Source organism: Strix uralensis, chromosome 9 (genome assembly GCF_047716275.1).
Source record: "Strix uralensis isolate ZFMK-TIS-50842 chromosome 9, bStrUra1, whole genome shotgun sequence".
Classification (NCBI taxonomy): Eukaryota; Metazoa; Chordata; class Aves; order Strigiformes; family Strigidae; genus Strix; species Strix uralensis.
Genome location: NC_133980.1, coordinates 12055247 through 12080240, shown reverse-complemented (window position 1 = coordinate 12080240; position 24994 = coordinate 12055247). Strand labels below are relative to the sequence as shown.

Below are 24994 nucleotides of genomic sequence, written 5' to 3'. Positions count from 1 at the left end.
CCAATGGCTTTCTGAGATAATGCTTTCTGTACCCCAGTCTTCCACTTTTTTGCCATCTGATGCTGGGGGTTGTGTGTGTCTCCCAGCTCCCCTTCCCTGTACTGAGATCATCCATTCTGTACAGCCACATGCCCTCTTCTATCCGTTCCTGCTCTCTGCTTGCATCAAGGCTTCTCTTTTTCTCCTGTGCTTTCAAGGTGCTCCATTTTGCACAGGTTTTCACTCTTATTTTCTTTCTATCAGAAGTTGATCCTCTGATCTTGTGAACCCTGTTGGAAAGGGAGCAGAAGGAAGAGTGTCATCCTTATGCAAGGTGCTGATTTGCTGCTTTATCTGCTCTGCAGAGAGTGCAAAAGTGGCTGAAAAAGCTGGGTGGATTATTGCTAGACTGCACATGTCTTTCTGTACCCCTACCACATATGCTATTTTAGCATAAACGTCTGTCCTTGTACAATTTAGCCTTTAGGTATAGGCATCTGTTTCCTTCTCTATGAAAAAAAGACTTTTAAGAGTTTTAAGAACAATAAATGATCGTTGAAGAAGTGGGTAGGCAGCAGTGTAGAAGCACAGTATTCCAGTCAGAATCTCTGTCATTGAAGGTTTTTAAGAACAAGGTAGACAAACGGTTATCATTTACAAGAAATGGTTGATGCTTGGCTGCTCCTCCAGGACAGATTAGGTGACCACTCAAAATCTCTTGTAGCCATACTTCCTCTGTTTCCTTCTACTAAACAACTCAACTGTGAAATGACTGGTGATCTTATACATAATGTTTATTTACTCCTGCTTCTCTGAAAGTGTGTCCAAAAGCATTTCTGCTCCAGAAGCGCCTTTGTCACTATACTTATGCCACTATGGCCACTTAAGCACAATCTTCAGCTATGTAGATAGGTCAGAGAAACAGGATTTGTTGGTGGTGGATATTTTCCCTCCAAGAAAAAAATTTTTTGCCTCCCTTCTGTCCCAAATTAGCCAGGTTAAGCTGAGTAAAGCTGTATTCTTCTGGCACAGTTCTATCTATTTTTATAGTAGGTTTTACTAGCATAACTATTTTTGTGTCACTTTATGTCTCCTTTACCCACACTATTTGAGGTAGTTGCTGTGCCAGCAAAATTGTCTAGGGAAGGACCAGGACAGCTATAGCACTGAGACTGTTTAGATTAAGGGTTTCTCAACTGGTTTAGGTCACTCCTTGACAGTGAGGTTATAGTAGCTACTGTGGTTGAAATCTAATGTTGTTTCTATAAGCAGACCCACACACTCAGGCTGTCTGAGGCATTAGCCAAGTTTTGGAGGGCTAATCACAGCCTTCGCTTGTAGACCTTCACTGCATCATAACCAGGTTTCCTCATCTTATCCTCTTGTCTATACTTGATTTATTATATTTTCTTGTTTATTTCTCATGTTTTATTTCTGTTTTTATACATGAATAGCAAACATATAGAAACATAAGTGTAAGATGAAAAAAATATATGTAGCACATCTTCTGAGAATTAAAATGAGACTCCTTTCTCATCATCCTAAAATACTCCTAACTACTCCCTGACTCTGTTGATCCAGGAAACCAGATGAGATGGACTAAAAACCAAATTCTGATTAGTGCCACTAGGCCACTAAGGCATCCCATTACTTTTTTCTTCAAGGATTCCAAATACCTCATTGTTATACACTTAGATGTTATTGTTCTATCCTTAAGTGGTTTCAGGTTTTTGCATAAGTTTTGGAATAAAGCTGGAGGCATCGTGACCCGGACTAAGTAGTAGCATGAGTTTGCAACATCTGTGCTGGATTTGCGTTGGAAGGTCCCTTCAATTTTTGCTCATAACTAATTAGAGACACTAGAGTGTGGTCTTTCCAGCTACTCCATTTCACAAAACTCCTTCTGCTGTAAGGGACAGTCACCTGTATAACTGCAGAGGAAAGAGACTAGCAGAGGAGCAGCTCCTTTGTTCATCCTTACCATTAGGTCACTGTGTAGGCAAGATAAGTGAGAGGTTTAAAAAAAAAAAAGTCTACATCTAAAGAGTTTTGGCAGGCATTAAATATGGTAGTTTGGTGGGGTTTTTTCCCCTACTTTGCCTTGAGTATTCAGGATTTGACCCTATCTCACTGACATCATCGATGTCAGGACCAGACCCTTAAACAAATTAGTTTTGGCAGATCAATATCTGTAAATAGAGGAGCAGAAAAGAAAATCATTAGCAAGGAAACTACTTTTTTGTTGTACTGACGTGCAGCCTTACATTTCTACCACCTTTACTTAGGGGATGAGTGGATGTGCATTACATAGTTTGGAAAGAGGAGGTGCTTGTGTTCACAGTCAGCTGTACTGACACAGCTTGGGACAATCCAGGTTTGGGAGCAGGTCCTAAGAGCAGAAAATGCTAAAGCGTACTTGAGCTCTACAGCATATTTTGTTAAATCAGCTATACTACGCTGGTTGTTTTAAGTTATACTGGGAAGGAGGACTGTACCAGTGCTGTAACCAAAATGGAGTATTGCCCAAGGAAATTAAAGAGTATATCTTGGGTTATGTCCTTGGTAGCTTTATTTCTATGCAAACTTGATTTTGTTCCCAGTGCATTGTTCTCTGTGCTGGGTTTTTATGTCAGGAAGATAGTATTGTGTAATATAAAGCCTTGAAGTCTTGGGTTTTGAAATTACAATAAAGGTAGCATGTATCACAAATGTGTGCTGCTATTGTACAAACATCAGCTTCCTGATTTGCCCCCCACTGTGGCTGAAGGCCTGTCCTTTCATACTGGAAGAAATTCATATCGGGAGGACGAATCCCAGAACAAGTCTTTCTTACTAAACTGGCTTTAAGACCGGAGGCAATGATGTCTCTTAACCAAAAGACTTTCCCAGTGTAATTATACCCACAAAATCTTACTATAGCAAGGGCTTCTGGTGTTGGCTGTTGCTTTGTGCTCTCCAGTAAGCTGTCTTGGATGTCATTCTTTTGCAGATCAACTTCATGCCTCTTGCCAGCTCTGTGACCTCCTGGGTCAGTTTGTGAGCCTGATCTACAATCCATTAACAGGATGCATCTGCTGCATGTAGTGGGAGAGAGGCCACACTACTGTGTTACAGTTGGGAGGTGCTTCCAAGGCTTCTCTAAAGCCCTGTTTTACCATAAGGCTTTTTTCCTAGCTGCAGTTGAATGTTATCGCCATGTTCCATCATGTCATTTGACATGTGTGGTCCTGAATTGGGAGTTAAGAAACCCGAGAGAACTGTGAGAGCAAAAGGTCTGGATCTAAGAGTAGGAGTTCAGAGCACCAGATCTGATGAGCTGAGGAAACATTCACTTGAATTTTCATTTGCAATTTTCTGTTTAAATACACATTATGAAGCCAAGAGGATTCTGGCTCTTTATCACTGAAGTGTTGTACATTCACTTCTCATCGAAAGTAGCATCAGCTCAAGTCTGAAACCCACAAAGAGATTTACTGATTCAAGTAAAATATACACTTTCTTGGAATTTCTTGGATTAGGGATAGTGTAATAAGATTCTCTAAAATTCGGGTTAAGGGGAAAACAGGAACTGCTGCTTCTGATGAGCAGCTTCTGTCAATAGTCAAGATGTGTGTTAACCACTGGAGGATCTGTGACTAGAAAGCTGTATAGTTGTTTGCATATATTGCTCCTGTGTCATGGAATAGAATAAATGCCCATTATGTTTTTACTGCTATTCAGTCTGATTATATTTACCTGTAGCTACAATTAGGTGAATTAATGTCCTTTGCAAGTTTTAGGTCTCTTTTGGCACAACTCTTGAAGCTGTGGAAAAATTCTTTTTTTTTTTCTTTAGTTCTGTCACTGGACAAAAGCACCAGCTCTTCTATCAAGTTAAGCTGTCATTTACAAACTGTAAACAAGGAGGAATGTTTTTATTTTCTGGGACAGCTGTAAAGACTAGCATGGGCTCCTTTTTTTTTTCTTGTGCTCTGTGCCTTTTTCCTCAAACACGCTTTTTAGTGCAAATGTGATTATGCTATCAAGCTGCAACAGTTGGTGGGGGGAGGTATTCTGTTTCTTACTTGTGAAAGGATTTTGGGCACCAGTAGACCCCATGAAACCTAGGAGACAGGGTAACAAGTGTTTTGTTTTGTTTTGGTCTTTTACTACTCTGAACCATTTAGAGTGGATTCACCAAACATTATGTGGATGTACACTCTTTCATTTAAAAATAATATTCACAGTACAGCAAACAAGCATCTATCCTAAGCAGGCTTTTCTTAGGATGAAATATATCAAGTCTTCTCTATCCCTGACCATGGGATGATTCTTATATGTTACCACCTATATATGGTAAAAAAGAAACAAATCTACCTCTTTATGTAAGCAAAGAGTTCTTTTTTTCTGCGGCTACAGTATATGATGCCTTTTTCACAAGTTGCTGCAGGTGATACAACTACCTGCAGCAGCTTGGGCAGGTATTTTTGTTTGCATAAATTCCTCATCTCTAAAGGTAAGGTGTTGCCATTAGTAGGGGTTTTTCACAAACTTTTCCTGTTATTGTCCTCAAATCATAGAATAGTCCAAGTTGGAAGGAACCTTGAAAGGTTGTCTGGTCCAACCTTTTGTGGTTTCCTTTAATGTCAAAACTTTCCTTTAATGTCATCTTTGTCTTGATGCCTGTGTACATTTTCACTGGCTCAGATCATGTGTGCATTGAGATGTCCTTTCATCATGATACAGGTTATCTTCTGGTTTCTTTTGCTCACTTACTGGTCTCTATCAATGTTGTCTTTTGTCTTAAATTTAATTTTAAAATGTCTTCACCAGGAACTGTCTGTATGTGTGTATAGCACCGTGAAAATTAAAATATTCACATCAGGGAGTTATGAGTGTGATGGTAATAAAAAGAATAATGTCAGATTTTTAAAATTGGTTAAAGAATAGAAAGAACTTTATTTTCTGCTCACAGTGAAGAGTGGCAAGTTTCTTATACCTTCTGAATATGTCTGTTAGAGGAACCTGCTAAATACAGTGTTTATGTGCTTGTTCATCTGCACAAATATGTCCTCTAAAGTAAGTATTGGCAGGTTTGCATAAAAGACTAGAAGCAGAATAATTAATGTTGGTCTTATTGTGTTGAACTGTGTCCCTTTATTTTGAATTGAGACTGTTCTTTTTATATACAAAGCTGTTCCAAGTTAAATATTTTAGTCTAATTAAAGAGAACATGGCATATTTTGTACTAAACTACTCAAACCATGAATTATCACCATTTTTTATTTTAGTAACTAAATCTTAGGTTTCCTTCCAGAGACTATTTCTTAATTTATCCTTGGAGCCTTTTGGGATGAGGAATTGATAGCATTACTGAAACACCTTAAATTGTCTCTCTCAGCTTTCATTATGTGCTGGTGAGAAATTCCAGTCAAAGCAAGTATGGAGAGTACTTACAGCTTCTTTCTCAGAAGCTGAGGTCTCTGATTGATACCACGTTCACTGGTGGCTCTCTCTTAGCTGCTTCAGTGTAGCGAACAATAGAAGTCATATATTCACATAAATGTGTCAGTGCTTGGTATGTAGCTATTCTGACAGTTATAATGGAATCATGTGCAGACTAGGTATGTTTGCCAGGTGTTGAAAGGAGAACTTGTAATGTAAATTTATCACAAGAGAGACACACTGATTTCAGTCCTAAAACATACAAGTATGTGGATTGGGAGAAGGTGCTTATACTTTTCTTTTCAAACCTAACAGTCTGTTCATTTTTAGCTAATTTTGATTTGTTGTTTTTTTAGAACTGTGCATTTCTCTGTGATTTATTTCTGTTAACTTATTTTTTTAATCTTCTTTATTTTAATGTGTGCCTGTTTGCCCGTAAAGGGATATTACTCTATGAGCCCTTGTGATGACGGATATGTAAGTGTCTATATCTTTATATCCTTTCACGTTGCCTGCTCAGTCTGTCACAGCCTTTATTTCTTTTCATTTCACAATGTGTAACAATTTTCCATGCATTTTAACTTGTCATGACATTAACTGTATGGTTTATGAAGAGCCAAAAAATGTGCAAGTTTTGGAATTTCTGCATGGAGAACAGAAGTTCTGAGTAACCTTATGGCTTCATAATACACATAACATGGCATGTCAACAAAAGAGCAGCTTTGTCCACAACTTTTACATGAAACACAGCTTCTTATAGCATGCAGAAAGCAACTGTTTCTTCCACATGAACATCAGTGTATATAGCATACAATGTCTCTAAAGTGTGCCAACACCAGCTGATCCCACAACACCTTTGACAAAGCAAATAAATATTATTGCTTAAGACAATACAGCAAATTGAGTTCAGGTGCATAATATTTTACATATTTGTATTTTTAATTTCTACAGGGAAACTTATTCTCCGTAGTAAAGATTATAAAATTCATACAATTAAAATGGATCCTCTTTCACTGAAAACTGAAAAAGCAGAACAGTATTCTGTCTACTGCCTGTGACTTCTGTAACCCAGATGGAAGTTTGTATTCTGGCAATATTACAAGTACACCATAAGTATCTAATTTTGCCCATAGTCAGTGCATTCTTTGCAAATAGAGGAAATGAGTCTACTTCTAAGTAACTCGGTATGTAATCAATTCATAGAAGTGATTGACACCAATTCTGAAAAATGTCAGTCAGTATTCTACTTTCAAATAATCCATATTTATATTTTTATCACTTTTTTGGGGTAAAACAAGATTTCATCTTTCAAGAAAAACTACGTTTTTTCCAAATGTATTCATCACCTGGAATTACAGTAACCCCTGTGGGCACTCAACTTCCTGCTTAAAACAACATTTTGTTTTGAGAAATAGTCATAAAATTATTGAATGCAATGGACTATTCCTTATGTGCTTCTTTTTATCTTAATGTAGACAATACTATCTGCATTCACATGTGTTAAAAGACCACCTGTATTAATTAACCTGTTCCTGTTGATGATGTGAATGGTCATAACGGACACCTTTTGCTTGACGTTTAACATTTTGTTCCCTTTCGTAATGCTCTGTTTTGTGATTGAGCAAAGTTGATTACAGATGAGCAATTATGAATTATCTTTGCTAAGGAAAAGTTAACTTTTGCCCTTATACAGGTAGCCTTAGTTAAATGTAACTTTGACATGTAGAATGTAATAACTTACAACACAGAGTTGTTTATAAAATTTTTCTAAAGCTATCTGACTCTAATTCTGAGGTTTTTCTTGAATACATAGATAGCTTTCAGCCTCCTCATGCTGTTTATATATAGTGTTTTATACTTTTTTCTGACATTTTGTGTTGTCATTACATTATCACATAGTATTACAGTGTTACTTTTTAATGTACACTTCAGGTGTCTTAGAGAACCTGTTTTGTATGGTAAGTGGGAAGTTTTCATAACAGCATATCTCTAGTATAAGTAAGAAAACAAAAAATAATTAAAAACATTTGCAGATCTTGTTATGAAATAAATTTGCATAGTCCCAGTAGACCTGCCAGGTTACACAAGCTTGGAGTCTAATCCATCATAGGCTGCATGTAGCAGTCTTCTCATTAATGTATAACAAATGAGCTCAACATAAAATCGTGGGTTCTAATGATATGTACAAATTTGCTCAAACTTTGGTTTACTCCTCACATATTCATCATGTATCTTTGATTATTAATTCTGAATCTGCATTGACTTTACACTGAATTCTTATGACACACTTTCAGAGTGGTAATTGAGGACAGAACCTGGCTTTCAGCTTTAGCCTTCATAGGCTATTTAGGCGTTTGAATATATACATCAAATAGCAAAGTGGAGTTGGTTTGAATATAGAGCTACAGTATTTGATAAAATCAGTTGTGGTTTTGGCTTGCACATGAAATGCATCTGTTTTCTTTTATAAATATTGATTTTATTTTTTTTCCCTTTGAACTTTTTTGTTTTATTCCATGCTGTTCGTATTCATGCCTCAGTTCAAAAATGAAGGGCTGCCATCTGTGGCTGATCTGCATTGTGACAGAATTACTTGACTTAATATGGCACCTGGTTTGGCTTTGGCAAGAACCAACACAAACATAAGTCATGATCCTACCAGAATGAGCTGTGCTTGGGCTGTTGTTTTCTTGTGTTTGTTTCTTTTCCTTTCCTTAAGACACCTAGTTTCTGCATGTGTTTCAATTATGACGAATGATTCTGTCTCAGGATAGGTTTTAATGAAAAGTATGTTGTTCAAGATTAAGTCTGTGAATGTTGGGAGTCATGTATCGCAGATGGGTCATGCATGCCCCATGTTCTTCACACTCTTTTCATTCACTGGCAATTTCAAGAATACTGTTACTCAAAAGGTTGAACTAATATTTAACCTGTTCCAGGAAAGGTAAGACTGGGGAAAGGGCTTGGGAGAAAATGCTGAGGAAATAAATGCTTTTTAATCTAAGAAAACTGATAGTAAAGAGGAGCTATGTAGACTTGGCTGATTGGGGCATTGTTCGGTGGTTGACATGATGGATGTGTAATGAGGAAGTTACCTGTCAGCAGTGCCTTTGACTCTCACTGCCTTTCAGTCTGTGGCCTTGGATTCATCACCTGGAGATGAAGATTGTAATGTTTCTACTAACCTTATAAGAATATTAAGAATTTACTTTTTATAGAGTGCTTTGAGGGCTATGAATGTACAGTGCTAATGGTTTTACTTTCTCTTGTCCAATTATTTAAAAGCAGCTGTTACGAATAAGTCCCAACTTTCCAGCATCCAAATACTCTCTCTGTCAAAAACACAGTGCAGTTGAAGTTTTTGCACTATTGCCACAGAACTGACAAGATATCAGAGTTCAGCGTTTGGATTTGAGAATGAACACCAGGAAAGAGAAGAATGGATCTGTGAGGATCAAACAACCAAAAGGCTGAAGTGGGCTCTGTTCTGCCCACTTCCAGACTACAGTATTAACCTTTTCCCCAGTTAAATGTATCTCTTTGTTCCTAAAAATAATTTTAAAAGGCTTCATGTTTTTACATGTATCTGCAACATAGAAGTCCATTTTTAAAAGCATATGGCTAAAGTTTTGCAAAGAACTTAGAGTTTTGTTATTAATTTGGTGGTAGGGAAGGTTTTTGTTCCTGACAATCTCTTGCTTTTGCTTTCCATGGTAGCAATACGGTGAGAGGGGTGAAGGCTGGTTCACCTGGCACTCCCACCAGAAGAAATGCATGTGGAAGCTTGGCTTTGGGTCTACAGAGACAATGGTGAAGACAATGACCTTTTTCCACTAGGTAGATTATGTGTTTTAAATGAAGCAAGTGTGCTGACGTAAGTAAGCCCACGAGCTGATTTGTAGGACCCAACATTATTTGAGGTGTGGTTTTCCTTTTGTTAAAGCTAATGTGCAAGTCAAGAACTAGAGCTTAACATAGCTTTTTGAGGTTAGGTTATGTAAAGATATTTAAGTCTGTAAATATCCTGAGATTGAGACATCTCAGATCAGTACCAAAGAGGAGAGACAGAAACAAACAAGTACTACCTAGTGAAATGTGAAAGGAGGTGCTGAGGCCAAAGTGTATTTGCTTTGGTGGGCCACCTGCTAGGGAATTCAGAATGCACATTTACCCTTCCCTGCTTGCGTGGGGCAAGGCTCTTTGTGAAGAGGAGAAGAGCACTCTGCTTAAGGAATAAGAGTATTAAACCAAGTTAAAATCAAATGTGAGGATGAATCTGTATTTTGCTCTTTTAATTAGAAATATTTGTGTGAAGGAAGCCATGAAATTTTAGGCAGAGTATGGGTTGTGTTCCCCAGGCTTAATTTGCACCCGAGTCCATAACTCAGTGCTTCCTACTGCTGCTTCCAACTTGTCAAATCTGCCAGCATTAAAAATGAGGCATGGGACTTGGTACAAACTGTTATGGCCTGTCTGGGGTATCAGCTTGAGCTCTGCAGGGACAGGCATCCCTTGCTGCTGCAGGAGGCAATGAAAGCAGCCAAGGAATGGGTGCAGAGGTGGTGCCGGCCAATCTGGGAGTGAGAGGTGAAGAGTCCGTGGTATGAGGAGGAGAAAGGCTGGCAGGGTAACAGGGCTGTGAGGGTCTGGGGTGCTGCATGTCTTTCCTCTTTAAAAATGAGGATAAAAAGATGAAAAGTCAAGAGTTTATGGCAAGAGGTGGCCTGGATGTTAAATTGAATGATCAGCACTTGGTGGTACTGTCTTTAGATCACTTGTTTGAAAATTAAACTGACTGAAAGTCTCTTCAGACCCATTTAGCAACAGATGGAGAGTGTGTGATGCTGTCCTCAGCACGCTGCGTGGCTGTGTGCTTCACAGAGTGCCTCAGTTGTCTGACCTGAAGTAGTGTGGACCCTGAAATCATAGCCCTGCAAGCCACAGGAGAGCTGCTGGATTGTGTAACTGCCAAAAAATGCCCAGAAATATAATTACCGAGCAATATTTTACTGTAATTCTTGTTCTCATAAAATTACTTGAGGCCTAAATAAATTTCAAAACAGAAAAATACTTGTATCAGAGTTGTTACTATACTGTATCTGCTGTTGTTATTTTGCAGAATTATTCTGTCATAATCAAACACTAAATCTGTTGGTTTTCTGTTTGTGGTAGTTGTACCATAAACATTGATTGTTTAATTGCAAAATAATAATTTTTAGCTCTTGCACACTGCCATTCATTGGTAGATCTCAAAAACCAGCTTATTCAGGAGATTGATGCCTGTATCTGCCTTCTAGATGAGAAAAATTGAGGCCCAGAGATGTGAAACGATATGTTTAAATTCTGTCTGCAGTCAGTAGCTGAATCGGGACTAGAAGTATATCTTCTGAGACCCAAGCCAATGTCTTACTCAGTATGCCATACTGGAGGGATACAGATTAGTTTACTTATGACAGTGCAATCATGAAGATTAAGAAAGGAAGTCTCTGCCTGTAACATGGTTGCATTCTTTCTGCCTATCAGTGGTGCTGACTATAGTCAGTCAGATTCAGAAATGAAGGTGCAGCAAAGGACAAGCTAGCTCTGAAAAATTTTTCACCATTTCTGTTTTGCCTCACTGAACCTGACATAATATGAACTGTGTCCTTATTGATTTCCCTGAGAGAGCTTCCGTCCTCCTGTGCACGTTCTGGACTGATAAACTTGGGTCTGATCAGAAAAGTGAATGTTGGACAGGAAGGTTCTTCATCTCAGTGGTCCAGCCCTCAGAGCTCCAGTGCAGGGTCTGCCTCACAGTGTGGTGCCTTTTTGGTGTAGATAGACCACAGAACCCAGCCGTACTAAATGCTTTGCTGTGCTCCATCTGCTGGCTTAAAAAGTAATTTGGGAATTAATGGGACTTTGTTCTGCTTGATCTGATTGGTTTTTAAAATTCTGAATGATTTTCCAATTGAAGTTTCTGTCGTTTTAAATTTATAAAAGCTTGCAAAGTCTTACACTTGCCAAAAAGTTGTATGTGTGGAAGGGTGATGCATGTATCTTTACCAATTATATATCCTTTAGTTAGACTTTAGTTGGGACACATGTTTTTCTTTCTAAGGTAGCAAAGAACTGATGGGTAAAAAGGACTTTGCTGAGCAGCGGAGAGCTTTTATATACATTATTTACTCTTAGTGACCTGCTGTATTTCTTTTCGTACTACAGTTCTTTGTTTCACCTTCTTATCTGCAAGGGCTCTGTCATTTCTTTTGCTTTAATGTACTATAGTCACTTTCCCATTTCCTTTAATGGAGAAAGGTGTTGAGGAAAGCAATGAAAATTATTTGTAATTTCATTGCTCACTCAGCTACCGGATGATAGGTTTTGCCTGGGAAAACAGTTTTGTTTAAACAAAAGTTAACTTCTGATATTTATCAGAAATGCTGAGGAAAATGAATACAAATAAATGAGTGGAAAACAGTTAGGTAGATATGATACTTTGAAGGACTTTTGTATTGTGTGAAATAAACTATGATTTGAGAACTGCTGTCAAGACAGGTTAATTTTGAAGTGTATGACTTGTTAATTGTCTATTGTGTACAAGTCATTCATTGACTTAATATAAAATGCTTTCCAACGTGCATATAAGCTTATTTCACATCTAAGAGAGCAGTTCCTTGTATTACGAAGGATACCCATGAAGTAGCGTGTTCACAAGTATGTCAGCTGGTGTAATTCAATATTCTCTATGGTATTTCATGCTTTTTGTCTCCTAAATCCCTCAGTTTTAAATCTGACAATAGACATTGATTATATAGCTCCCACTGAAAGAGGCTAGGTTAGAACAGAAGTCTGATTTTAAAGGCATAAGTGGTAATGAGAGATTTTTTAGAAAATGAGTAGGGAGATCAACACAAAGGGACGACACTGAATATTCTGCGAATATGGCGTGTAGTTGACATCAGAATACATGATATGAAGCACTCTTATGCCAGAATTGCTGCTTCTTGGCTCACCTACAATTAGCTCTAGCAAAAAATATTTACTGAAGCAGACAACTTTTATGTGGAACTTTTATATGGTGTTGATATTTTTAAGTTTTGACTTGTTCAGTAGTGGTGGCTGCATATGCTGTGTCACACTGCATCAGAGAGGAAGTATCCGGACTTAACTGAACTTATCCGAGACAGAACCACTGAGAAATGGCATGCTGTTCCATATTGGTTTTCATACTAGAATACACAGTATTTTCTTTACATAATGTATAGGGGTATATCTTAGTAGCAACAGGCACTCTGATAACACTAGTGTCGAAACAAAGTAATATAGCAAATTTGGATGTAGTAATATGTGCTAGGTCTCCAGTGAAATATTATTGCATCTTTAAGGTATGAAAATTTTTGAAGTCAATAAATGTGTTTAGCAAGTTCTTCATGTTCCTCAGTGGGCTTTGGATAGTAGTTTCCACTCACTTTTTTTCTTTTTATTTTTTAGAAATTCTTCAAGTGTAGATAATTTTTGGAGTATGACAGTGAAGATAACATAGCCAGATCATAACAAAAGAGATTTTTACCTGTGAAACACTTTAAGGGAGAAGAACGATAAACGCTGAAGTCCTCTCTCTCTTTAGCTGTGTTTGTATTTTGCAACATAAGTTTTATAGGAAGAGAACTGCAGAACATCAGTGAAAGAATTCACTGTGGACCTCGTTAGTAACACTGCTGGTGTGAAATTTGGACTAATCTGTTGTGATTTCTTCTTTCTTTTTCTGATCCAGGCTTCCACAATGTTGAGAGCATCTTTAGCCCCTGTGTAAGTATTTATTGCTGAGCTTCATTTATATCTGTAGAGAAGAGGAGGAGGGGTTTGTAAACTGCAGTGCACTGCCGGTTGTCTGCAATGGGAATCACTTGTCCTCTGTGTGCTTCCTCTGATCTCAGTGAACTTTGTATCCAAATATTGTGTGATCTGTATTCTTCTGTTGAGCAGGTTCAGTAATTTCAGCAGGATGTTGCTAATCCAGTAAATCTGCCACTCCACATCTGTGAGTTGGTTGCTGTATTTTCTTTACTGTTTCCGCACATTACAGTCTTGTTGTTGTTGTAAGTGGTTTGATTCTCACAAATCCACGGTAACATGGATTTTTTTTGGTGCTTCGAGTTGAATTTTTTTTGCCACTGACTTAATAAAATTTGGCTTATAAGATTGAATAGAGATGATATATCTGAGGTGAAGGCTTTATTAAATTTTTGAGACATTGTTTTGATCCTTCTTTTGTTTAGAAGATAAAGGGACAGTTATACATATAACATAAAATTTGTTTTGAAAAGCAGTAGGATAGGAAGATAGGAGTAAAAATTTAGTGGAATATATTTAAATATTAAAACTAAAGCATTAACTAGAAGCAGTTTTGTTAAGAGAAACTTCTATTGCAGTGCTAGAATTCAAAATAGCAAGATATTACTGGTGCATGGAAAGTGGTCATGTATTAAGTCTTACGTTTTAAGACAGCGTAGTCCAGCCTGTAAAAATCCATTCAGCCTACCACCTTTGCCTTGGAGAAGACATTTCTGTGTCCATGAGGGCTTAGAGGTGAAGTTGGAGCTGCAGCTTGTTACCGCATCTGTTTATGACCATGTGCTAAGAGCCACAAGCTGCTGCTGCCGTGCCCTTGTGGTCCACACAAGGCAAAAAAGTATGTTATTGTACTGTTTTGTGCTAGTAAAAAGCTCAGCTCATCAGTTGGCTAGTTGTCAGAGTTTAGTACCTCCAAGTTATGATGGTAAATGAGCTGCATGCATGGTGAAAAATAAGTCCAAGTTTAAATAAAAAGTCTTGTTGTAACATGGTAATGGTAGTAAAAGTAACAAAGGTGTAAAAATGTGGAAGGTCTTTTCCTGAAGCAGACTTCCTGTTTTGGCTCTTCTCACCATAGTAACATCAGCTGCACTGAATAAGGAGAGAGTTTTGATGAATGTCTTTCCCCTTTGTGTTGTAGGAAGATGCAGGATGTGCCATTGTTGCCCTCTTTGGATTATGAGAAGCTGAAGAAAGATTTGATTACAGGGAATGATCGTCTCAAGGCCTTCTTACTGCAGGCTCTGCGCTGGGTAAGGGACAGGGCCTCTATAGAAATAAATATATAGGTCCCTTCTGGAGGGTTCCAGAACTAAAATCCATTTTGTGGGCAAGTGATTGTTCTGGTGATCAGTTCAGCATTATAGGCAACTTTTCTCTTTGTCAGTGAAGCTTGCTAAGGCTCCTGAGATGATGAAGAAAGCCCAGGCAGTAGGTATCTATTTGTAGCGGTGTCCTCCTCATCTGAGGAAAGCCAGATAGGAATTCCTGGGATCTTCAGTGGAAGTAATTTCTGATGTGTTTTCAAATAAATTGTTTTAGGCAGTTCCTTTTTCCATGTATTGCCTTGTTCTAGATTTATATAAATATTGCTGTATCCAAGAAATACCTGACTAATCACCAGTTTTCCTTTGTCATCAAGGTATTCTACAAGAGCCTACCTTTTGGTGACTTGGATCATATAATATTTCAGAAAAAATAAAGGTGACAACAGGAAGCTACATTTTCCTGCTGAAAAGGAAGCTGATGGGTTCAAAGTGACAGACATGAAAGATTATAATAGTGGAATTCTGATCCAACTTCAATGTCCACATTCACATAAAAAAACATCCGTTGGATCTGACCAGTGGTTCTTCTGGCCCACTATTCTGTCTCAGATCTTTTAGAAAAGCACCACATCTGTAGCTATTAGAGGGACTTTTTAACTTTATGGGAAGTAATGCTGTCTCCTTCCTGTATGGACAGTGATGACAGCTCCCAAGTAACAGTTTTGTAATGGATCATTTGGCTGAGGTCAGGTCAGCTCGTCTCTTTCCCTTAGATCACTGAGGCTGAATTCCTTCTCCCCATGAGAAGAGGTTTCTCAGCTGTGGGGTATCAGCACCTTTAAAATTTTCAGTGGCCATCAATTCACATTAACATTTATTTATTTGACTGGTTTATTTATTTTGTTATTTATTTTAGCGCTTGACAACATCATATCCTGGAGAACAAAGAGACACTGTCCTACAAGCCTACATCACTAATGACCTCCTAGATTGCCACAGCAGCTGTCAGGTCAGCTGGAAAGGGTTTTCCTCCAACTTCTATGTGATATTGCTCATTTGTTTATTTAAAGTGATGATCAGAAAATTTGATCACTCTCTGGAAAGGGGAGGGGGGGGAAATAATAGTGCCAAAGTCATGTGATACATTTAACTTCTGCATCCCAGTCTTTAAATGTTGATGGCAAAGCTTTGCATTACAAGAGCTGTCAATGCAGATACAGTTCTTGTAGACAAGTGGAAGTTTGTCACCTCTCCTGGTGCTTAATGCCTGTGGGTTGAGCAGAAGCCTACTGAGCCCCTTACTTAGGAGTTAGCTCTTGCTTATCAGATGCTGTGTCTTTTGTTGAGTTATTATGTATTGTTAGATAATACTTCCAATCCATTTCACTGATCTAGGCTAAGAACTGAATTAGGACTTCAGTCTCAATACCTCTGTGGAATATCTGATCATGCACTTGTAGTAAAATGTTCAACAGTATTTCTGTGAATTTAGAATGGATTGTTATCTTTCTTTAGAAAGGGAAATTACTGGCATGTTGATTTTGAAAGGTTGCTTTGGTCATTGATAATCTAATGCTATTGCTAACAAAAGTGCAATAGCATTTTTCATTTGTAATAGTGAATTTTGTGCGTAGTTGAGTTCCCCAGTTGTTTGAAGCAGTGGGCCTACTTACTACCTTGTGGCTCCCTTTTTCATTGTAACAGTAACTTCACTAGAAAAGTTAAAGGATTATTAAATCAGTGATCTGGTTTTCTCTCTGTAAATTTCTGTAAGAGGAAAGTTATGTATAAGTAATGTCTGAAGTAAAACAGATTAAAAGTAGTTTTCAATATGGTGTTCTCGGTAAGTTACTGAGCTGCTTTCCCACACTCTTAATTGTCAAACAAAAGCATTCCTATTCAGGTAACATTACTGCATTTAAGTTCATCAACAAAACTAACAGATCTTTTTTGTCACTAACTAAATATTAATTTTAGATAGCAGCTTTAACTGATAACTGTGTTGGTTCATTATAATTCTCACCCTACACCATGGACCTTAATGATGGTTTAATAGACTGAGCCGAGGAGCTCTAATTTGCTTATTTGTTCATTTTCTATCTCTCCCTCAGCCTGCTGCCAAAAAAAAAGAAACTGAGAAATTTTAGATCATATTGACATTATTTAAGATATCAGTGTGCATTCAAAATTTATTTGCTCTGAAAATTTGATGAAGCTTTTAAAACATTATAGAAGACTAACTGTTTTTTCCTACTTTGGTGAGTTTTTATTAATGTTTGCTTTCTTTTTCAGAGAAGTGTCCTGAAATTATTACATTCTAAGAGCGAGGTAGTCAGACAGTATATGGCAAGACTCATCAATGCTTTTGCTTCACTGGCAGAAGGTAAGAGATTTGCTGGGGAAAAAAAAAAAAGTCAGCATTTTCATATAAGACTGGCTTATAGGTACTTCACAAGTGCATGTCACTGCATGTGGAAATTTAGAGCCTTATTTGCACCCTTTTTCTAGGGATTCACTGTCTTTTGTTACATGCATTCAAACCAGTTTTTCAATATCCAGAAAGTTTTAATTTTGACACTGTATGTTCAGCATTTCAGTGGTCTATGTGAGAACTTACCCAAGCACTGCCTTTAATATAGTCTTCAGTCTCTTCATGAGGGTTAAAAAAAATAAAAGGCAGACAGAAAAGAAGAAAAATCCCTGTTAATTAAAGGTCCTGTAGGCAGAACTGCTACCAGACTGTGCAGCAGTAGTTAGTGCAGCTGCTGTTGCATCTTCCTGGTCCTCACCTGAATTGTGCATCACTGCTGTTTGCATGTATATGCAGCTTGGTATCTCTGCCTGTCCCAAATTAGCCCTTGGTTTGGTGCTACTTAAGGAGCTAACTATTGCTAGGTACTGAAATCCTACTTAAAGTCAATAGCAGTAGGGCACCTTACTTTCCTGAGCTCTCTGGACATCTCTGCTCTTTTCCTAGAGTATACAAAACTGTGATAGATCAGTAAAGCATGTACTGAAAGAGGAATAGTGGATTCTGTGTAGTACTAATGTGGCAGGTGGGGAGCTCTAATGCCCCATGTGGCTGGATTGAATGCAGCTAGTCTGTTAGACAACTCATTTGTGCAGGTTTGTTTGGGTCTTGGCACAAGTTTGTGACTTGTCAGGAAGAAATCGAGGTCAATCCTGCTTACTTTTCCAAGGAGAGGGAGCTTTTCTGTCATAAGCGGATATCTCAGCATCTGTTCTTTCATCGCTTTTTGCACCAGGTCGTGTCTACCTTTCTCAGAACCCAATGTTGCTGCAAATGCTGGAGGAGAGACTGAAAGCTGAAGACAAGGATTCCCTTACATGGGAGAATGTTCTGGGGGCTCTGCAGAAATTCAGCCTCAGGTGATGAAAGCACAGCATGCAGTGGTGACAGCAGGAGAGGAAATGCAGGCTAGTTAGGCTCTGTTCAGGGAGGAAAGAAGAGCACTTGATTTTCCCATAACAATCATCAGAACGTCTGATGACTGATGACAGCAGTGTCATTTATTATGGAGAAGAACTCAGTTTTGCTGACTGAATTAACCTGACTTCCTATCAGCTGTCAAGACTCAAGTAAATGTACATCTGACATAGCCTTGTGTACTTTATATGTATTCTTTAATTGAACAAAGTGAAAATCTTAATTTAGGATATTCTGAAGATCCTACATAGAAAACAAGAGTTGCATTACACTCCAAAGCATAAGGTTTTCATTATCCTTTCTGCAAACATTTTTCAGGGATTTCATCCTCATCCTGTTAATCCTCTTTCCTGGAGCTGTCTATGCACGGGCTGTCTTGTTTCTTGCTCTTGCATTAGCAGTCTGACTCAAATGCCCACCACAAAAGAAATATCATGCAAAAGCAGTAAAGGGCATGATGTTGCTCCCATTTATCAAATAAATATGGCCTAGGAACTCTGTTTTTGCAGCACTCAGGAGGAATGTTCAGCCCTGAATAGTTAACTAAATGTAAGGAGGTTGATGGATGTGTTTAGCTGTTGTTATTTTCATTCATGTTTCGTCTAAATTAAATTTGCAACTGTTGGGTTGTTTGGGGTTTTTTTATTTGTTTGTTTGGGCTTGTTGAAGAATGAGGGCTGCTTTTAGATTTGCCTCATTTAGAACTTGTCTGGATGAAGCACATCTAAATGTGCTTTGGGTAAAATTCTGGACTGCTTCCTGACGTGATACCTTATACATATTTGAGACAGGAGAGAATAATTCTTCATAGCATACTGCTTGAAATCCTAAACCAATCTTAGAGAAAATTATTTTTCTATTACAGCAGTTGTTGATAGTACAAGTTAGTTTGAATTTTGGGGCCTAGGCACTAAGCTACTGAAAATTTGAAAGTCTTTGTACTTTCTAAAGGATAAGAGTTAATCTCATAGAAGGTTAATTCCAGATACTTGACAAGAGGGACTCTCTTTTAATGTGTCATCAGATGCTCCCTTGTTTTGCTCAGTCCATGCCATGGACCTACTGCAAGAGCCAGGACTGAGAAAGTGTATGAGTTTTCAGGAGTAATCCAAATCCCAAATACCCAGACCAGGAAAATACCTGCTTTGATCTTTGTAATTTAGACGACTTACTGTCCATAAGTAACACAATAATGTGATTAAATGTGGTGTTCTTCAGTAAGACCTTTCTACGAGTATATACTTCTCTCTTTTTTTTTTTTTTTTTTTTTTTAATTATAAAGTGAGGAATTTCTGTTGTAGGAGATCACAGTTGACCACCTGGCACTTTACAGTATACTCTTCGAGGGCAGCTACAGGTTGAATTAAAAGAATATGAGATTTAAGAATCTTTAGAGAAAAGAGCAAATAGATTTAAGCAAAAGATCTCATTTGTCAAATCAACAGTACAAAAGTGCTATAGTGCTATGGCTATCTATGGCTGAAGAAGTAATTAATTTGTTTTATGGTTGTGTTTTGTGTAGCTGGCTTTTTTTACCAATTTTAAGACAATTGAAAGTGCTATTTTAGGTGGAGTGAGAAACCTTAGAAAACGGTGAAGAAACTTACCTCAGCAGTTTGCAGGTTTGAAAAAACAAAACAAAACACAAAAAAACCAACCCACCCAACAACATTTTAGTCCTCTAACCCTATGGGAATCTGCATCTTCAATTTCTTCAGGCTTTATTAATTCCTTAGTTTAACTGATTCTGCCAAAATGGATAGTTTTGGGGGGTTTTTTGTTGCCAGGCTAGTGTATAGCAGGTAGATGAAGGAGGGTTTTAATGTGCTTATATTAGCTATAAATGTATTTGTACTGTATATAAGCTATATATGGTCTGATTTTTGTGGACTTTTGTTTTTTAATCCTAGGCGTGCACTGCAGTCAGCAATGATCAAAGATGGGCTCATTTTCTGGCTGGTTGATGTTCTGACAGATACAGATTGCCTGTCTGATTACACACTGGAGTATTCTGTTGCCTTGCTCATGAATCTCTGTCTGCGGAGTGCAGGTGTCTTACATTTTGAGTTACAACCTTATTCCAAGAAATGGATAGGGAAGATTGTGAATCTTTTTTCCTGATCTACCTGGATTCTTTCAAGTGACTATAATTACTAGCAGGAACTCACATAACCAGAGATATTTGAGTGTTACAACCAGTGCTTTTGAGATTTACCAAGAATCCCAAACTATGGAGGTTAGCTTGACCAAAATCTAAAGAATTAAGACAGCAGTTAATCGGTGGAACCCTCTAAGATTTGATTCCTCTTTTGTATCCATATGTGAGGACTGCTATTGCTGAGTTCCAGGCCCACTTTTCAAAGGACACTTCTTACTTGTGTGAGAGATTTGTTTGTATAAAAGAAAGTCAGAACAGAGTTGATCAGTAATGTCAATGAGCTTAACCTTCACCTTGTGGAGTGAAATGCTTGCATGCTTCACTTCTACAATGCAGATATTCCCCCCAAGAAAATAAAGTTCTGTCTACATCCAAGAGACTTAAAAGAAGCTTAAAGTAAGTTTCGTTTTAAAAAGGAAAGTAAGGCAAGGGTGAAAAATTGACTGTTTGCCATAAGCAAAATAATGTCTTTGTTAAACTGTTTAAAAACTGTTTGTTTTGCATCCTGTCCAAGATTACAACTGTATCTTATAAATCCAGAGTAACTCCACTGATTTCAGCTCAGTTATGCTGAGCAGCATTTGGCAGGGACAAGGCACAGTTCTGTGTAAATTATATTTAATACCAATTTTAAGAAGTAAGCAACTTGCTCTGATCTTTTATATTTTTTTCAAGCATATTTATGTTTTCTCCCTTTGCAGGGAAGAAAATGTGTGCAAGGATCGCAAACCATGTACTCAGAGTTCTCTCTGATCTTCTTGGCCACGAGAATCATGAGGTATTTGAACAGCAAACTTTAGGTTAAGGAAAAGGCAGAAAGAAAAATTAAAGATAAAAAAAAAAAGCAAGAAAGGAAGAAATGGAAAAAAGTAAATTGGTTTTGTTTCCCTTGTTAGACCCCCATGCAATTAAGTTGTGTGAAATTTTCCTAAAATTCACAATTATGTAAACTTTTTTTCATTGAGCACTGTTTTTTCTAGACTTAATTATGTCTTCCTTTAACAAATGTTGGCAGCTAAGAATGCAAGTCTTTTAGATGCATAGTTAACATGCAGTCCATGTGCCTTCTTGATTGCAGTTTCTTATGCTGTTTAAATGTCATCTCACACGAAATCATCTCAAGCTTAACTAGTGACATGAACAGTGTATGATGCAAGACATTATGCAAAACATCAGGTGCAAAGAAGCAAATCTGCTGATAGTTTTAAGGAATATTATAAGAAAGCCGTACACTTGTGACATTCAAGCCCTACTATCTTTTTATCTACCACTTCATTTAACCTGCCACTTAACCCTTTTGTGGTTCAAGTTTCTTTTCTGTCTCCAGACATGCTTGCATCTTAGATGCTAAATTAAACTACCTCAGAGGAAATCGGCTAAAAATTATTAGTTATTTCTACCTAATGCTTTTCAACACATCACTGATATCTTCTGTCTGCTGTACAAAGCATTACTTCAGTTGTCTTTGCAGAGGGTCACTTCTTTAATCATGGAGTAAAATTCAAGGGAAGAGAAAATGCAGGCAAATATTATATGAAGTTGAAATCATAGGGAGGCAGAATTTTCACCAGGGTATTCTAGACTGATTCCTTGATGACTGTGCACAGTGCAATGAAATATAAACTCTCGTGTCTCATGTTTATATACAATGATTGTATGATCAGATTTTTTTGTTTATCACCTCAACTGAAAATAGAGAATAAATTGGAATGAAGCATTTACTCCACATTTTATTAACTCATTGGAAGATGTAGATCAGTTCTTTACTAGCACTGTTTTGATTAAGATGAAACTTAGCATACCTTTATTGTACTGTTTCACTAGCTTTTTTTTTATGAATGATAAGAGTTAACACAATACATACTAACACAAAATAACATCCCCGTCCCTAGACTGAAGTATTTAGAAAATGCTATCATACTGTTGAAGTCTGTGTCTTAGAATGGCCTTGAAATTTCTTTCAGAGGGTGCATTCTTACAACCTAGTTTGCACCAGCGCAGCTGATGGGAGTTTTGTTATCGAAGGGAATGCTCTTGAGTGCCGGGAGAGCTTTCCGAGAAGCTGTGGAATCCTTGTGTAAATCCCAGTCCCTTATCATTCCTTGCTTCCCCTGCTCCCAGCCTGGCTCACTGTTCATTTTTCCAAGGGTATAGACAGAGGATGACTGGAAGTCTTAGTGTTCCAACAGTAACTGACCAATACAAGGGGTCACATAAGTGCTGATAAAACTAGTTTGACAGATCTGGTGGCTTTCACTAGCCATAATACAGAGCTTTCATGCTAGGTGGTTTTTGTCCTCTGCTAAGGGACAGTAACAGGCAGAGTGAGAGGATGTTTGAAGCTGCTACAGCTTTTATCATCCTGCCTAAGGCTACAAGGCGTGAAGCCTGTCTTGAACTTATGCCAACAGTCTTGTCCCTGTTCTTTGTCTTGTTTTTGTACTGCCACTAGTGCTTTGTCAGAAACTAACTTTTTTTTTTTTTAGGCTAGGTCAATTTGCAAGAATACATTTTCAGAAGGAGTAGGGAGGGAAATCAGCATGCAGCAGTACTGATTTAGAGCAACCATATCACAGTATATTTGCATTCTTGAAGTTACTGCTTCCCAAGTGGGAATTTTTACAAGTGCAGGCTAACCTGCTTAAACTCTCTGAACATAGTTGTTCTGCACCTTCACTCTTAAATTTTGCTTATAGTCAACTGGGGTGAATGTAAGAGTTTTTCTTAGTGGTATGACTATTTCTTCCTCTTAGATACAACCATATGTGAATGGAGCACTGTATAGCATTCTTGCCATCCCTTCTATCCGAGAAGAAGCCAGAGCAATGGTAAGTGCTGCTTTGCATAGCACAACAATCAACACATATGCCAACGACGGCATGCACACAGGTACCTGTTGAGCAGTGCAGCAGGGCTGTGAGGTAGGAGCCGTGGCATTTTGAGAAGGAAATCTGCAAGAGGCCCTCCACCTTTGATGTTAAGGCAGGCATGGATGGATGTTTCAAACACTTTGGCCATATTTGCTGGTCTTTTCCCAGAAGTGGAGCCCCAGCAGTGTGAAGGATTCTGTCTAAATTATAAAGTAAAGGTGTTATTTTAGAATATTTCATTGACTGGATGTGGCCCAGGAGATGCTTTCATCTCACCTGCTACTTCTGCCCCTTATTTAACTCATTTTGCACCAGTGAATAGCCACTAAGAGCATGAGTTCCTCTTGCTGCTTTTGTTTCTGTCTGGTATAGACATGGTTCACTGGGGAGGCAGCAGGAGGAAGGTTTTAGCAGAACTAGGACTTGATCTTCTGTGAAAGTTAGTGTAATGGTAATAATGTGTCTTAACTTCTGAATTTGAGGAAGCCGTTCTTAAGATAGCAGTGTATCTTTGTATCTTAAGAGCTAACCTAGAGAGTTATGCAGACGTAATTGTTGTCAGATGTTTTACCTCAAAGAGCAGGGAGGATTGGAAGTCATCTTAAATAATTAAAGACACAACATCAAGCCTATAAGGGGCCACAAAGAGAGAAGCTGGGTTTAAGAGAAGGTCAGAGTTGGTGCTGCTTTTTGCTTTTCTTCTCTGAACCTTGCACCGTTGTCTTTGAATGCAAATTTTCCCTTTTCTGTTGACTATGGTGTACTGAGTTCAGAAGGCAGAAGCAGCAGTTCTATTGTAAAAATTTGCTGTTCATCATAGATACTTCTGTATTTGAACCTAGAAGCAATCTTCTTTTGTCTTTGGGAAGTGTATGGACAAAATGGAGTGCTTAGAGCTGGACACAGTGGTTTGTTTCACACTGCCTCTGTTTTTCCTGACAAAAAAAAATGACATTTTAGCTAACAAAACTCTGTCACTGTGGTCACATGGAATACTAATCTAGCAATGTTTTCCACTACATCCAGGGAATGGAAGAAATTCTGCGCTGCTTTATCAAGGAAGGAAATGCAGAGATGATCCGACAGATTGAATTTATTATCAAGCAGCTCAATTCAGGTCAGAAGAACAGATGCAGCTATCTGAGCTATAAATCTGTCACAAAAGCCATAAGAAAGCTCATGTTTTAACTTGGCATTGAAACTCTCAAAGAATAACAATAGTGTGATGGTCTGAGAGAGGGTGAATAGTGAATGTCAGGATTTGAATGTCAGATGTATTTTAAAATTTCCTTTTGTGTTACAATTATAAAGAAGAAATAAAAGGCTGAGTAGGTCTCAATTCCAAAGTTTTGGGACTGTAAATAGAATGACCTTGACTGTTTTCTTTCATGCCAGTGGCCTCACAGTAATGAGAGACTGCTGTCAACTACAAAAATAAACAGGTGATACAATTTGTACAGCAGGATTTAGGGACTAGGTCTGTCTCTGCTCATCTCTTGCTCTGTTGAGGAGTGTAGTTTTGTTACTGGAAATGGCTTATCCTGAACAGGGGGCAGAGACCATTATTTTTGGAGAGTATGTTGATGGGTCCCAGGAGTTGTAGATGCTGTGTTAATACAGACAAGTATGATGAGGTGGAATATTTATTGTATTTTCTGTTCTCTGTGGCTGAAAGGAAAGCTGAAGAAAAGAGAAATCGAATATTGAAAAGGAGGTGAATTCTGATTAAATCTTTCTGTACAGTAAAAATAGAACATGTTTAACTGCTTTCTTTGGCTTTTGAAAAGAGCAGAAGACTGCCTATCTTACAGTTCTAGGTTGTAAAAGAACAAATAAAGTATTTAAGCACTGTATTGCCACTATGTAATATTTGTTCATCAATTCGTATTTGTTCATCAATTGCTTCTCTTCTACCTGTGAATGGTATTTCTAAAAGGTTTTTGTCTGATTGGTGAGTAAATGTTGAGCGTACAGACTTCCAGCATAAACTTGGCTGCTTTTTCCTAGGGAA

At 38.0% G+C, this 24994-nt stretch overlaps 1 protein-coding gene across 9 annotated transcripts in view; it reads left to right on the top strand.

The window, feature by feature from the left end:
• The window catches only part of ARMC9 (armadillo repeat containing 9), a 72060-nt gene that overhangs the window by 17758 nt on the left and 29308 nt on the right, over positions 1-24994 (top strand). For 6 of the 9 annotated variants that reach the window (XM_074877290.1, XM_074877286.1, XM_074877289.1 and 3 more), the window contains 10 exons: positions 5845-5880; positions 13160-13194; positions 14381-14492; positions 15424-15516; positions 16800-16890; positions 17774-17897; positions 19866-20005; positions 20815-20891; positions 22867-22941; positions 24010-24100. In XM_074877290.1, coding sequence (XP_074733391.1) covers positions 5845-5880; positions 13160-13194; positions 14381-14492; positions 15424-15516; positions 16800-16890; positions 17774-17897; positions 19866-20005; positions 20815-20891; positions 22867-22941; positions 24010-24100 — 874 coding nt within the window. The remainder of the gene's footprint in view (positions 1-5844; positions 5881-13159; positions 13195-14380; positions 14493-15423; positions 15517-16799; positions 16891-17773; positions 17898-19865; positions 20006-20814; positions 20892-22866; positions 22942-24009; positions 24101-24994) is intronic. The other 3 variants (XM_074877288.1, XM_074877294.1, XM_074877295.1) reach the window with 1 other exon arrangement.